The 16086-nt window shown below is 43.4% G+C and overlaps 1 protein-coding gene across 5 annotated transcripts in view; it reads right to left on the bottom strand.

Moving 5' to 3' along the window:
* The window catches only part of STAT1 (signal transducer and activator of transcription 1), a 1320138-nt gene that overhangs the window by 419839 nt on the left and 884213 nt on the right, over positions 1-16086 (bottom strand). For all 5 annotated transcript variants that reach the window (XM_056535944.1, XM_056535945.1, XM_056535942.1 and 2 more), the window contains one exon: positions 12932-13030. In XM_056535944.1, the coding sequence (XP_056391919.1) occupies positions 12932-13030 (99 nt within the window). The remainder of the gene's footprint in view (positions 1-12931; positions 13031-16086) is intronic.

Genomic DNA, 16086 nt, shown 5'->3' with positions numbered 1-16086 from the left:
AGTATTATATTCAGGGTACAGTGTGGGGCAGTATTTTATTTAGGGTACAGTGTGGGGCAGTATTATATTTAGTGGGTACAGTGAATAGCAGTATTATATTTAGTGGGTTCAGTGTATAGCAGTATTATATTCAGGGTACAATGTGTGGCAGTATTATATTCAGGGTACAGTGTGGGGCAGTATTTTATTTAGGGTAAAGTGTATGGCAGTATTATATTCAAGCGATCCTCTATATCTTCCGGGATTTGTTCCAATGTTGTTACTGTAAAATCCTTGAAGCTGCTATAATGGACCTCCTTTGCGTGTCTTGATACGCTGTGTTTTTGATATTGGTGGGTGACGTTGTACCTGTGTCCATTAAATCTGGTCCTCAGTTGTTGGGACGTGCGACCGATGTACTGTAGGTGACACGTACATTCTATTAAGTAAATGATATACGTGGAACTGCAGTCCATACGGGTTTTTATCTGAAAGGTTTCTCCCGTCTGGTTGCTACGGAATTCTGTTGTTCGGTCTTTGATATTGTCGCACAGTTTACACATTTTGCTGCGCACTTGAAACATCCTCTGACGCATTCTGGTGATCCGCAGTGTCTCTTTTTTATGACTTTCTTAAGACGGCTTGGCGCAATATTGTTTTTAATTGTTCTGGCTCTTCTATAGGTGAAGCCAGGTATATCTGGCAATATTTTTTTTCAGAATAGGATCATGTTGTAGGATATTCCAATGTGTTTTTATTATATTTCCAATGGTTTTGAAGCTTGCTGTGTAGTCTGTGATGAAATTCAGTTTGAAGGTTGTTTGGTCTGTATTGCGGGTATTTGGAGGGTGATTCTTCTTGCGAGATTCTGCTGTTTTTCTGTAAGCATTTTTCATAATATTGCTGGGGTACCTCTTTTCTTTCAATCTCCTTTCTATGATCTTACTCTGTAGTTTGAAGTCAGACTCTTTTGTGCAGTTCCGACTTATCCTGTGGAACTGTCTGTATGGTATGCTATTCTTCCATTTCTGGAAGTGGCAGCTTCTATAGATTGATCTGTGGATAAGACGGATGTGATTACCTCCAGTCCAAGATGATGAGGAATATTTGAGTATAGGGCAGAGACAACTAAAGTCACCCACATAAAGTTTGGGTTCCAGCATATGGGTTCCAGCAGGTTGATAAGGGTAGGCGTATCTTTTAAATAGGATGGAAGAACTATTACGTATTTCTGCAGCATAATATCAATGTAGTTAGAGAGATTACTCGTAACTGAGTTAATCCCTGAGATAATGGTGGGTTTACCAGATCTTTGAGTAGTTTGGGTAGATGGTAGAATACAGGTAGGCGGGGATTACGGATTTTCATGAAGTTTCGTTCCTTTTTGTTTAGGACCCCATTTTCATAGGCACATTCAATGAGGGAATGACATTCCTTCTGGAATTCCTTTGTGGGACCTGTCCGGAGTTCCTTATAATATAGGGGATCAGATATGATGTTAAACGCCTCTGCGAGGTAGGTAGGGCGGTCCTGGATCAGCACTCCACCACCTTTATCCGCATTGCGGATGACAATACTTCTATTTTCGGCCAGTTTTTTCATGGCCTCATTTTCTTGTTTCGTAAGGGTGTATTTTATTCTCTGCTGTTTCTTGTTGATGGACCGGAACTCGCTTGCTACTAATGTGTAGAATGTTTCTATAAATTCCCCTTTGTGGTGGGCTGGATAGAATGTTGATTTTGGTTATAGACCGCTGTTAATAGCTGGTGGAATGAGTGGTGTGGTCTCATCGTTTTTTGGGTCATCTGTCTCTTTCTCCTTTCCGTCTAGCATATTAAAGTGTCGACTTAGAATGAGTTTCCTAATAAAAGTATTTAGGTCGCCGAATAGTTTGAATTCGTCAACTCTTTCAGACACCCAATACACCAGCCACTGTGCACGCTATATTTCATATCATACATGAACCATTGGCACTAACATATTCTCAGATTCACACCCACCATTCTCTATATAACATTTTCTACAGACATATAGATATCCATCACCTATTACCAGGCCCATCGCGACCGGATCGGCAAACCAAGCAATTGCTTGGGGCCCCAAGCTGGCTGTGCTTGTCCATCCTGTAATGACGGAGCACTTCAGGGGGCCCGCACATTTCAATGAAATAACCTTTTTGTAGGGTGCGGGCCTCATAAGAAACAAAGCAGGGCCGGACAGGTCAGGGGCTGATGGGAGTAGAGACGTCACGTGCCCCGCGCAGGCAAGCACGTCTACTCCAATCACCTGACCTGTCCCTGCTTACGTCCCCACGTGATCTCCAGCATCCTCCTCATGCAGTGGCAGGAGCAGCAGAAGCCTCACGCTGTTGCACCAATCCCCGGCAGGGTAAATAAACTGGCGGGGGGTGGGGGGGATTGTATGGTGGTTAGGGGACTACAATGGTGATGAGAGGTCTGTGTGTGTGTGTGTGGGGGGGGGGTTATGGGGGTCATGAGAGGTGCAGGGGTGTTATGGGGGTGATGAGAGGTGCATGGGTGTTATGGGGAATGTTATGGGGGGTGTTATGGGGGTGATGAGAGGTGCAGGGGTGTTATGGGGAATGTTATGGGGGTGATGAAAATTGCAGGGGTGTTATGGGGAATGTTATGGGGGTGATGAGAGGTGCAGGGGTGTTATGGGGGTGATGAGAGGTGCAGGGGTGTTATAGGGAATGCTATGGGGGGTGTTATGGGGGTGATAAGAGGTGCAGGGGTGTTATGAGGAATGTTATGTGGCGGTGTTATGGGGGTGATGAGAGTTGCAGGGGTGTTATGGGGAATGTTATGGGGGGTGTTATGGGGGTGATAAGAGGTGCAGGGGTGTTATGGGGAATGTTATGGGGGGGTGTTATGGGGGTGATGAGAAGTGCAGGGGTGTTATGGGGAATGTTATGGGGGTGATGAGAGGTGCACGGGTGTTATGGGGAATGTTATGGGGGGTGTTATGGGGGTGATGAGAGGTGCAGGGGTGTTATGGGGAATGTTATGGGGGTGTTATGGGGGTGATGAAAGGTGCAGGGGTGTTATTGGGAATGTTATGGGGGTGATGAGAGGTGCAGGGGTGTTATGGGGAATGTTATGGGGGTGATAAGAGGTGCAGGGGTGTTATGGGGGGTTTTATGGGGGTGATGAGAGGTGCAGGGGTGTTATGGGGAATGTTATGGGGGTGATGAGAGGTGCAGGGGTGTTATGGGGAATGTTATGGGGGTGATGAGAGGTGCAGGGGTGTTATGTGGAATGTTATGGGGAGTATTATGGGGTGATGAGATGTGCAGGGGTGTTATGGGGGTGTTATGGGGGTGATAAGAGGTGCAGGGGTGTTATGGGGAATTTTATGGGGGGGTGTTATGGGGTGATGAGAGGTGCAGGGGTGTTATGGGGAATGTTATGGGGGTGATGAGAGGTGCAGGGGTGTTATGGGGGTGATGAGAGGTGCAGGGGGGAGTGTTATGGGGGTCATGAGGGGTGCAGGGGTGTTATGGGGGTGATACGAGGTGCAGGGGGTGTTATGGGGGTGGTGAGAGGTGCAGGGGGGTGTTATGGGGGTGATAAGAGGTGCAGGGCTAGGTGTTATGGGGGTGATAAGAGGTGCAGAGGGGTGTTATGGGGGTGATGAGAGGTGCCCCCTCCTGCACCTCTCTTCATCAACCCCCCCATAACCCCCCCTGGTTATAGTAGTGATGAGGAGAGGTGGGGGGGTATAGTAATGATGAGAAGAGGTTTGGCGGGGGGTTATAGGGGTGATGAGGACACAGGATAAGAGGGGGTGTATATGTATATATGATGTGTGTGCATGTGTGGCAGTATTGTATTCAGTGGATACAGTGTGGAGCAGCATTATATTCAGGGTACAGTGTGTGTCAGCATTATATTCAGGGTACAGTGTGTAGCAGAATTATATTTAGTGGGTACAGCATGTGGCAGTATTCAGGTTACAGTGTGTGGCAGTATTATATTCAGTGGATACAGTGTGTGGCAGTATTATATTTAGCGGGTACAGTGTATGGCAGTATTATATTTAGTGGGTACAGTGTGTGGCAGTATTATATTCAGGGTACAGTGTGTGGCAGTATAATATTTAGTGGGTACATTGTATGGCAGTATTATATTTAGTGGGTACAGTGTGTGGCAGTATTATATTCAGGTTACATTGTGTGGCAGTATTATATTCAGTGGATACAGTGTGTGGAAGTATTCAGGGGTACAGTGAGTGGCATATAGTTACATAGTTAGTACGGTCGAAAAAAGACATATGTCCATCAAGTTCAACCAGGGAATTGAAGGGTATGGATGTGGCGTGATATTGGGGAAGGGATGGGATTTTATATTTCTTCATAAGCATTAATGTTATTTAGTGGGTACAGTGTGTGGCAGTATTATATTTAGTGGGTACAGTGTGTGCTAGGATTATATTTAGTGGGTACAGCATGTGTCATTATTCAGGGTACAGTGTATGGCAGTATTATATTCAGGGTACAGTGTGTGGCAGTATTATATTTAGTGGGTACAGCGTATAGCAGTATTTTATTCAGGGTACAGTGTATGGCAGTATTATATTCAGGGTACAGTGTGGGGCAGTATTTTATTTAGGGTACAGTGTGGGGCAGTATTATATTTAGTGGGTACAGTGAATAGCAGTATTATATTTAGTGGGTTCAGTGTATAGCAGTATTATATTCAGGGTACAATGTGTGGCAGTATTATATTCAGGGTACAGTGTGGGGCAGTATTTTATTTAGGGTAAAGTGTATGGCAGTATTATATTCAGGGTACAGTATGGGCAGTATTTTATTTAGGGTACAGTGTGTGGCAGTATTATATTCAGGATACAGTGTGTGGCAGTATTATATTCAGGGTACAGTGTGTGGTAATATTATATTAAGTGGGTACAGTGAATAGCAGTATTATATTTAGTGGGTACAGTGTATAGCAGTATTATATTTAGGGTACAGTGTATGGCATTATTTTATTTAGGGTACAGTGTGGGGCAGTATTTTATTTAGGGTACACTTTCTGGCAAGGTTATAATGATTACTGTCTTCATGCAGAGGATGAGGATCTGCTGACAGTGAGGAGCCAATGATGTCTGGATGTCAGACTCTGCAGAGAAGATGGAGCTGGAGGAATACCTGGTCTCTGGACCCGATGAAGAAGAAAAGATAACAGAGAAGATATCACTCAAGTCAGAAGACGTTACTCAGGTCACTGATATCATTGTGTATTCTCCTGACTGTCCCATCAGAACTGTAGTCACTTGTAAGTTCTGCAGTGATGATGGGTAAAACTGTGTCCAATCTGTGTTTCTCCAGCTGTTACAAAACTACAACTCCCATTGCCAGAGGCTCTCCAGACATGATGGGAGTTTTAGCTATCCAACAGCTGGAGAACCACTTCAACCGAGGTGATCGGTGGGGGTCTCAGCAGTCAGTCACTGCTGCACCTAATGTAGGGGGAACACTGCCAAAATAATGTGGGGAGAACTATGCTGCACCTAATGTGGGAGGAACACTGCCTACCTAATGTGGGGAGAACTATGCTGCACCTAATGTGGGGGGAACACTGCCTACCTAATGTGGGGGGAACTCTGCTGCACCTAATGTGGGGGGAATACTGCTGCACCTAATGTGCGTCGTATCGATGTTCGCTCACGTTGCGCTCCCAGAACTCAGGGGTCGGCGATACTATGTCCTGACGCCGGCGCTAGAGCGTGACGTGCGTGAACATCAAAGGGGGGGGGGGGCTCCATGTCCATTTTGCTTGGGGCTAGAGCGTGACGTGCGTGAACATCAAAGGGGGGGCCTCCATGTCCATTTTGCTTGGGGCCCCCAAATTCCTTCAAACGGCCCTGCCTATTACTAACCACCTACTGCGAATACCCCTATCTGTATATTTTGGAGTCCTTCTACTCTCATTAAGAATTATAAGTCTATCTTTACATTTGTCACCAATTATCTGCTATATCAACTATGGAATACTGCGCAAATCATCTGAGTGAAAGGGAAAAACTCATAGAACATTCACTCAGACAAGTGATAAACACTCAAAACATGGTTCAGAACATATCGGAACCGAAAGACAAAATACCGGATGTGGATCTACCCCAAATGTTTCTGGAACTTGAGAGATCACTAAAAAGTGAGATCCAGCATCATCTTGATTTGAAATACATGCGGATATATATACAAGAGAATATTATCCCCAGAGACTTGAGGGATGAAGCATTCGTTAAAAAATGGGAAAATCTCATTCATGATTTTTCACTTAGTATGATGCAAGCATTATGTGAAAGAGAACAACTATGTACAGAACTAGATGAGAAAATCACGAAAATCACGAAAATCACAGACACCCTAAACCAGCATAAGGAGAACCGTGACTTTACCTGGATGGACAAATTACTGACCATGAGGATCCTGAACCAGGAGAAGAATACATTGGAGAAAAAACACAGAAGCTAAACAGGGACAAAAATGATTATCTCACCGATAATGTGAAATATTGGAAAACAAAACAAAACTGAAGACACAAAAAATCCGAATCTTAACACAGATTCCAACGCAAGGTTGGAAACCGTGGGAAATACATCCCCCAGATGAAAGAATCGGGGACTATTATTAGGAAACTCACTCTAAGTTGACACTTTAATATGATAGAGGGGAAAGGTTCCAAAGAGACAGATGACCAAAAAAACTATGAGACCACACCACTCATTCCACCAGCTATTAACAGCGGTCTCAAACCAAAATCAACATTCTATCCAGCCCACCACAAAGGGGAATTTATAGAAACATTCTACACATTAGTAGCAAGCGAGTTCCGGTCCATCAACAAGAAACAGCAGAGAATAAAATACAACCTTACAAAACAAGAAAATGAGGCCATGAAAAAACTGGCCGAAAATAGAAGTAGAAGGTGGCGGAGTGGTGATCTAGGACCGCCCCACCTACCTCGCAGAGGCGTTTAACATCATATCTGATCCCCTATATAAGGAACTCCGGACAGATCCCACAAAGGAATTCCAGAAGGAATGTCATTCCCATATTGAATGTGTCTATGAAAATGGGGTCCTAAACAAAAAGGAACAAAGCTTCATGAAAATCCGTAATCCCCGCCTACCTGTATTCTTCCATCTACCCAAACTACTCAAAGATCCGGTAAACCCACCAGGACGCCCCATTATCTCAGGGATTAACTCAGTTACAAGAAATCTCTCTAACTACATCGATATTATGCTGCAGAAATACGTAATAGTTCTTCCATCCTATTTGAAAGATACGCCTACCCTTATAAACCTGCTGGAACCCATACCCTGGAACCCAAACTTTATGTGGGCAACTTTAGACGTCTCTGCCCTATACTCAAATATTCCTCATCATCTTGGACTGGAGGTAATCACATCTGTCTTATCCACAGATCAATCTATGCCCAAGGAACAGAAAACTTTCATTACAGACAGCATTGCGTTTATCCTGTCACACAATTATTTTGGATTTGAACAAATAATTTTTTTACAGACCACCGGAACGGCGATGGGCACACGTTTCACACCATCGTTCGCAAATCTCTATATGGGCGACTTTGAAAAATTTTCATCAATCACATCAATCACACATTTGGAGCAAACATATCATATTTTACAGAAGGTACATAGACGATCTGCTGTTTATCTGGGACGGGACTGAAGAACAATTCAGTTCATTCACCACTCATCTCAATACAAACAAATACAACTTGACACTAACGGGAAAATGCCAAAAAGAAGAAATAGAATATCTGGATTTAGAGAATACCAGATACCAGAATCATAAATAAAACATATTTTAAAGCAGTGGACTGTAATAGTCTTTTAGACTATAGAAGCTGCCACTTCCAGAAATGGAAGAATAGCGTACCATACAGACAGTTCCACAGGATAAGTCGGAACTGCACAAAAGAGTCTGACTTCAAACTACAGAGTAAGATCATAGAAAGGAGATTGAAAGAAAAGAGGTACCCCAGCAATATTATAAGAAATGCTTACAGAAAAACAGCAGAATCTTGCAAGAAGAATCACCCTCCAAATACCCACAATACAGACCAAACAACCTTCAAACTGAATTTCATCATAGCAAGCTTCAAAACCATTGGAAATATAATAAAAACACATTGGAACATCCTACAACATGATCCTATTCTGAAAAAATCTTGCCAGATAAACCTGGCTTCACCTATAGAAGAGCCGGAACAATTAAAAACAATATTGCGCCAAGCCGTCTTAAGAAAGTCATAAAAAAGAGACACTGCGGATCACCAGAATGCGTCAGAGGATGTTTCAAGTGCCGCAGCAAAATGTGTAAACTGTGCGACAATATCAAAGACCGAACAACAAACTTTCAGACAAAAACCTGTATGGACTGCAGTTCCACGTATATCATTTACTTAATAGAATGTACGCGTCACCTACAGTACATCGGTAGCACGTCCCAACAACTGAGGACCAGATTTAATGGACACAGGTACAACGTCACCCACCAATATCAAAAACACAGCGTATCAAGGCATGCAAAGGAGGTCTATAATAGCAACTTCAAGGATTTTACGGTAACAACATTGGAAAAAATCCCGGAAGATATAGAGGATCGCTTCAGACGACTATGTAAGCCAGAATCCTACTGGATTTATAAGATGGACACGCTATACCCTTCGGGTCTTAATGAATCTATCGAGCAAGTCTGAATTCACTGTCCAAATTAATTGTAAAAGAAGACTCCACCACGTTCATCTAATGGACTATATCTGTGTCTATTTAGAATAGGAATAAGGACTTATCATCTAAAATAAATTGAAAGATCACTTGTGAGGATCTACATGTTACATGCCTGAGAAGTATGTTCACATGGACTATCATAGACTCAGTCTCTGTCATCTAAAATTGGAGCGCTACACTTTCAGGCTTGTATCTATAATAATCCTATTTACTCCGAGGAAATATCGGACTAAGAACAACAATATACAACACCATCTCTCAGTCTGAATTACAACTCACATCATTTACTCAATCTGTTCAGACAAACATACCCATAGAGGTTGTCATAGTCCCCCTGTGCACTACCAGAGCGTTGCGATCCTGTTCTACCACCCGCAACGCCACACGTACCCCATAGTACTGACTGGTATGCACACTACTATATACTTATCCGACAGATATGTTTATACATATATGCCACAATCTTTGTCATACAAATTTGGAGCATAGTATCCCAAACTCTAACATCTTACACATACATTGATTTTAAAATAAAGATGTACTTGAACTTTAACCCTTTACACTAACTTCACCCATTCAGATATACATGCCCGTAGGAGTTGTCATAGTCCCTGCTGTGCACCATCTGAGCGCCGAGATCCTGTCCTACTATCCAGAACACCACGTATATATTAGAGCTCCGACAGCATGTAATATGCACGTAACTATACACCAACTCACAGCAACATACTCTCTCTTTTTATTCTGTTAAGTTTTAGTTTCGATTTTATTGTGAAGACACGTATTGTTTTAAAACTGACATCATTGGACAATATGATTCGCTTATGGAAACATACTGTGAAATATAGCCCTTCCCGACCAAAAGACCTCCCCTTGACAGGTGCGATTGTTACGTCACCTATGTGCGCGGTTCACATGGGGCGGTCCCGCACCTAACCCATTCGCGGGTTTTTACTGTTTTAAATATCACCTACCTTTGTTTGTAACGTATAAGCCATTGTTCATTGAGAAAGAGGCGGAAGCCTGGAAACGCTTCTGAACCGGCACAATAAAGAATATTTATCCTAATACCGGATACCCTCCTTTTCTTGCAGCACGCGCCAGAGAACCCAGATTTTTTTTCCTACCTTCCACTTGATGTCCAAGATCAGCCGAGAGACTCTGAGACTGATCCCTGGGAGGCAGCTCCGCAATTGTATATATACAAGCGCTGTATGGTGGTTGTGTCTGGCACACAACCCAGCAAGGTAAGCACACATCTACTAGATGCTACCTCTGCTGTCTGCCATATATCTTCGCAAACTACTGCCCTTAGAGGAAGCTCTGTTCTTTCTTTTTCCCTTGCATTAGATACCAATGGCTACCATCAGTAACACACTACGCTGCCAGGGACACAAATAATGCAGTGCCCTGCTTAAGCCAGTACATGCCAGGGCCCGTCTGAAGTTTGCTGGAGAGCATTTGGATGATCCAGAAGAGGATTGGGAGAATGCCATATGGTCAGATGAAACCAAAGTAGAACTTTTTGGTAAAAACTCAACTCGTTGTGTTTGGAGGAGAAAGATTGCTGAGTTGCATCCTAAGACAACCATACCTACTGTGAAGCATAGGGGTGGAAACATCATGCGCGGTTCACATGGGGCGGTCCCGCACCTAACCCATTCGCGGGTTTTTACTGTTTTAAATATCACCTACCTTTGTTTGTAACGTATAAGCCATTGTTCATTGAGAAAGAGGCGGAAGCCTGGAAACGCTTCTGAACCGGCACAATAAAGAATATTTATCCTAATACCGGATACCCTCCTTTTCTTGCAGCACGCGCCAGAGAACCCAGATTTTTTTTCCTACCTTCCACTTGATATCCAAGATCAGCCAAGAGACTCTGAGGCTGATCCCTAGGAGGCAGCTCCGCAATTGTATATATACAAGCGCTGTATGGTGGTTGTGTCTGGCACACAACCCAGCAAGGTAAGCACACATCTACTAGATGCTACCTCTGCTGTCTGCCATATATCTTCGCAAACTACTGCCCTTAGAGGAAGCTCTGTTCTTTCTTTTTCCCTTGCATTAGATACCAATGGCTACCATCAGTAACACACTACGCTGCCAGGGACACAAATAATGCAGTGCCCTGCTTAAGCCAGTACATGCCAGGGCCCATCTGAAGTTTGCTGGAGAGCATTTGGATGATCCAGAAGAGGATTGGGAGAATGCCATATGGTCAGATGAAACCAAAGTAGAACTTTTTGGTAAAAACTCAACTCGTTGTGTTTGGAGGAGAAAGATTGCTGAGTTGCATCCTAAGACAACCATACCTACTGTGAAGCATAGGGGTGGAAACATCATGCTTTGGGGCTGTTTTTCAGCATAAGGACCAGGAGGCCTGATCCGTGTAAAGGAAAGAATGAATGGGGCCATGTATCGTGAGATTTTGAGTGAAAACCCCCTTCCATCAGAAAGGGTATTTAAAATGAAACGTGGCTGGGTCTTTCAGCATGACAATGATCCCAAACACACCGCCTGGGCAATGAAGAAGTAGCTTCGTAAGAAGCATTTCAAAGTCCTGGAGTGGTCTAGCCAGTCTCCAGATCTCAACCCCATAGAAAACCTTTGGAGGGAGTTGAAAGTCTGTGTTGCCCAGTGACAGCCCCAAAACATCACTGCTCTAGAGGAGATCTGCATGGAGGAAAGGGCCAAAATATCAGCAACAGTGTGTGAAAACCTTGTAAAGACGTATAGAAAACGTTAGACCTCTGTCATTGCCAACAAAGGGTATCTTGAGATGAACTTTTGTTACTGACAAAATACTTATTTTCCACCATCATTTGCAAATAAATTCTTTAAAAATCAGACAATGTGATTTTATGGATTTTTTTTCTCATTATGTCTCTCATAGTTGAGGTATACCTATGATGAAAATTACAGGCCTCTCTCATCTCTTAAAGTGGGAGAACTTGCACAATTGGTGGCTGACTAAGTACTTTTTTGCCCCACTGTACTACCTACTGTGGGCATGACCTACTGGTGGCACTATCTACTAGAGAGCATTACCTACTACCTCACTATTAAGGTCATTACCTATGACCTACCTGGGAGAGTTAGTTACTATCTACTGTGAGAAATCATCTACTACCTACCTGGGGGCATTAAATACTTCCTACCTACTTACCTGGGAGCATAATTGGAGCATTACATACCGACCTACTGGGGGGGGGGGCATCTACCTTATAAAGGCTATAAAGCCTACCTACTCAGGGCATTACCTTTGGGAGGGAAAATTACCTACTCACCACCACCCAATCCATACCCCACCCTTTCTCCCAACACACTTCCTACTCCCTCATACTATGCAGGGTACCAAGGGGAGCAGTATCTGGGAACTGATTGGGAATATGCTAATAAAAGTGTGGAGAATAATATATTTGTTGTCTGGCAGATTTGGTGGAGACGAGCCATAGATGGAAGAAGACTTCATGACAGTCTAAGCAAGCCAGAGAAGAAAATACCTGTTAGTCAGTAGATGTAACTGCACCGTAATCACGTATATGGTCTGCAGTGCTTATGTAAAGCTGAGGTCACTGCTATATGGGCTTTCTATAGGGGGGGGGTATTGATCTATGTTCACTGGTTTTTATACAGTCACTATGTGGTGGTAATAGTAATGGTCATCATGTGGCAGCATTATTCTCCCTTGTATACAAGTATTATTGATAGTATTGGTCTCAGTATACAGGATTGGGTCAATAACAGTATTATGATAATATGTATGGTGATAATATTTCCTCCTTCCTTCCTTATTGAACTTAAAGGCTCTTCTTCTAATTGTCCTGTGTTTTGAAATATTTTTTCATAGACTATGGGGAAGATAGCAGGCACAAGCTCTGGGGGTGCACTCGGGGACAGGCAACAGGGGTTGGGAGCTGTGTGAGGGGAATTTTGGTGTATTTTGGTGTGCAGCCCTGTGCAGAGGATGACATGGGCTGGGTACAACTGTAGAGAGAAAGAAGTAGCCGGTTGCATTGTGCTTATAAGAGGGTCTGAAAATGAAAAAAAGCAATAAAGACTGTATGTTCAGGCTTATTTTAATTAATCTTGTCTACCAGAGTATCAAAATAAAGAAGCAATAAGCACATATAGCTAAGAGATTAAATATACATTAACTTACCTTTGTTTCTGAAGTCAGCATATTATACCATAAAATAGAAGCCCATCCACTAGGAAGCTGACTTACATTAGAAATTACTACAATAGGAAGTGATGCAGTCTGTTGAAAAAAATCAAAACATTTCATGAACTTTAAACTGTAATCCATCAATTCATTAAACAGAAGATAAATATAATGTAAGTGCTCAGGGTGCCATTCTCACCTAAAAAACAAACACTCACCTGCTTTGAATACCCTCCCAGTGCCAATCCTTGCTGTCAGGGAAGGACCTTTTCTCTTCAGACTCTTACCTATTTATCTATTCACTGAAGTTGTTTTATATAATATGAACGATGCAGGAGTTTGAAGGACCCAATGATCCACTCACTGTAATAGGAATGTGGTTTGGCGCCTGAGGAGGAGATCCAGAAAATCACAAAGATACTTTGCAGCCTGATAAATAAGAGTATTTTATTTGTATAGAGTATTAAAATAATAAAAATGGACAACGCGTTTCACCAGGGAACCCTCGCTTCCCCTAATAGACCTGACAAAGCGAAACGCGTTGTCTGTACATCTCCATTTTTATTATTTTTATACTCTATACAAATAAAATACCCTTATTTATTAGCTATCACGCTGCAAAGTATCTTCATGATTCTCCGGATCCTTCTCCCCAGGCGCCGAACCACATTCCTATTACAGTGAGTGGATCATTGGGTCGTTCAAACTCCTGCATCGTTCATATTACATTCAATATCCCCATCTGAGATGGCCAGGGCAGAATGCTGAGCTGCCACAAGAATTTTTTGAGTGCATAATCACTCATACACGCCATTTACAGTGTTGTGCCTGTAGCGCAACACGAATAGGTGAGTCTGTTCCCTCCCCTTCCATCTCCTACCGCTGGTCAAACGCACAATGGGTAAAAAGCCACGCATTACATAGATTCATGTAAAAGGATTAAGAGCATTTAGATTCTGTTCACTTGTCTTCTATATATCACTGACGTGTTTTTGTTTTTTGAGATTTTTTTTGTAGTCTACTTCTGGGGCATCTCTTATACAGAAATAACAGTCACTGACATCATTTGAAGGTTCTCGCCATGTCATGGGAATGGCAAAAGGCATTGACTGTACTGTTTTGTATGACCAACCACAGATATTTATTGCACATATATTACAGCAAATTTTAGTGCTCAAGGTTTTTCCTCATCTATTACAGAGAAAGTAATGGTAATATGCTGTCAATTTACTGCACACATAGCAAAAATTACACATAGTATTAACACATTAATGAGACATATTCAAGTCAAATTATTCTCAAATAGAAATCAAATAACAATCTAGGTTAAGAAAATTTAGTTTATAAATACGTCTTTTGTACCCATGAAAATAAATAAAAGTTTGTGCTTGCCATGTACATTTCATATTTCACTTTAAAAATGTAATGTTCTTTGAACTTTAAATACAGTGAGAAATAAAAGAAGATAGGTTTCCCTTAGCACAACAAACAACAGTACCTTGCAAAGCTATTCACCCCCTCCTTGACTTTTTTTTTCGTATTTTGGTTCATTACAGCCTTAACCCTTAAAGGGATACTCCGGTGCTTACACATCTTATCCCCTATCCAAAGAATAGGGGATAAGATGCCTGATCGCGAGAGTCCCGCAGCTGGGAACCCCCGGGATCATGCACGCGGCACCCCGTTTTTAATCAGTGCCCGGAGCGTGTTCGCTCGGGGTCTGATTACGGTCGACCGCAGGGCCGGCGGCATGTGACGTCACGCTCCGCCCCTCAATACTTTACACTTTTTCTATAGCACTCCTATACACATGGGGTATTTGCAGAGCGTTGCACCTTTGTGTCTGTAGTACAGACACAAGGGTGCAATGCTATGCAAACACCCCCATGTGTATAGTACTACATGCACACTGCTATACACATGGTAGTATGTGCAGAGCATTGCATCCTAGTGTCTATACTACAGACACAGGGGTGCAATGCTCTGCACACACTGCTATACACATAGGGCTATATGCAGAGCATTGCACCCCTGTGTCTGTAGTACAGACACGTGGATGTAATGCTCTGCACATACTACCATGTGTATAGCTGTGTGCATGTAGTATACACTTACACTATACACATGGGGGTATGTGCAGAGAATTGCATCCTAGTGTCTGTAGATGACACTAGGGTGCAATGCTCTGCAGATATCCCCCATGTGTAGTAGCCACCCTTGTAGACAGCACTCACCTGCGGCTGTCCTCTGCCCCGTTCTCCCGTCCGCATCATGTCGTCCTATGGAGGAGCATGTGACATACACGTCACTCTGCTTCCTCTGTAGCTTTACGCTGGGCGCGGGGGAGGAGGTGGAGTGACGTGTTTGTCACATGCTCCTCCATGGGACGGGATGCAGACGGGAGAAGCAGGTGTCGGGGACACTGAACGAGTCCCCGATATCATGCAAATTGCTAGTATTGGCCCGATGCATCCAATCACTGCCGCCTGACATGTCCCTGCTGCTGCTCTACTCCTAGCGCAATTAGCGCAGTGCCAGGACATGTCTAGTCTCTGCTGCTCATCTCTGTCAGGTACAGAGATGAGTAGCAAAGCATAGGAGTAGAGCAGCAGCAGGGACATGTCGGTCAGCGGCGGTGAATGAATGAAGCCTACATGCGGGATATGTTAGCTTCATTCATTCACTGCCGCCGCGGACAACGAATCGGGCGATTATTCCATAACGGGATTTGTCGACAACGAACCCTGTTATCGAATTTAATCGATTTTATCGATTAATCGTAGCAGCTCTAGTCCCCATTCATACTGCATTTCTGCACTATAGGTGTCCGTTGTCATGTCAAAAAAGGGATGCCAATGTATACTGTAGCAGTCTCATTCAGAAATGACTGAACACTTTTTTTTGACTTGATGCTGACAAATACCTCCCTCCCTCTGTCATAACACTTACAGCCAGTGGTCACTTCCGACCGCGGCTGTAAGGGTTAAACTGCCAAGATGGAAGTTTACTTCGGTCCCGGCAGTACGGCAGGGTCCCGGCTGTGTGTTACAGCCGAGTCCCTGCCGCGATCTCGTGGGTGCACTGGGAAGCACCCACGAGAACCATTGACGAGTATACACGTCCTGGTGCGGGAACGTGCATCCTGTCTGGAC

Source organism: Hyla sarda, chromosome 8, assembly GCF_029499605.1.
Source record: "Hyla sarda isolate aHylSar1 chromosome 8, aHylSar1.hap1, whole genome shotgun sequence".
Lineage (NCBI taxonomy): Eukaryota > Metazoa > Chordata > Amphibia > Anura > Hylidae > Hyla > Hyla sarda.
The sequence above is the reverse complement of the archived record's forward strand: the minus strand, read 5'-3'. Positions and strand labels throughout refer to the sequence as shown.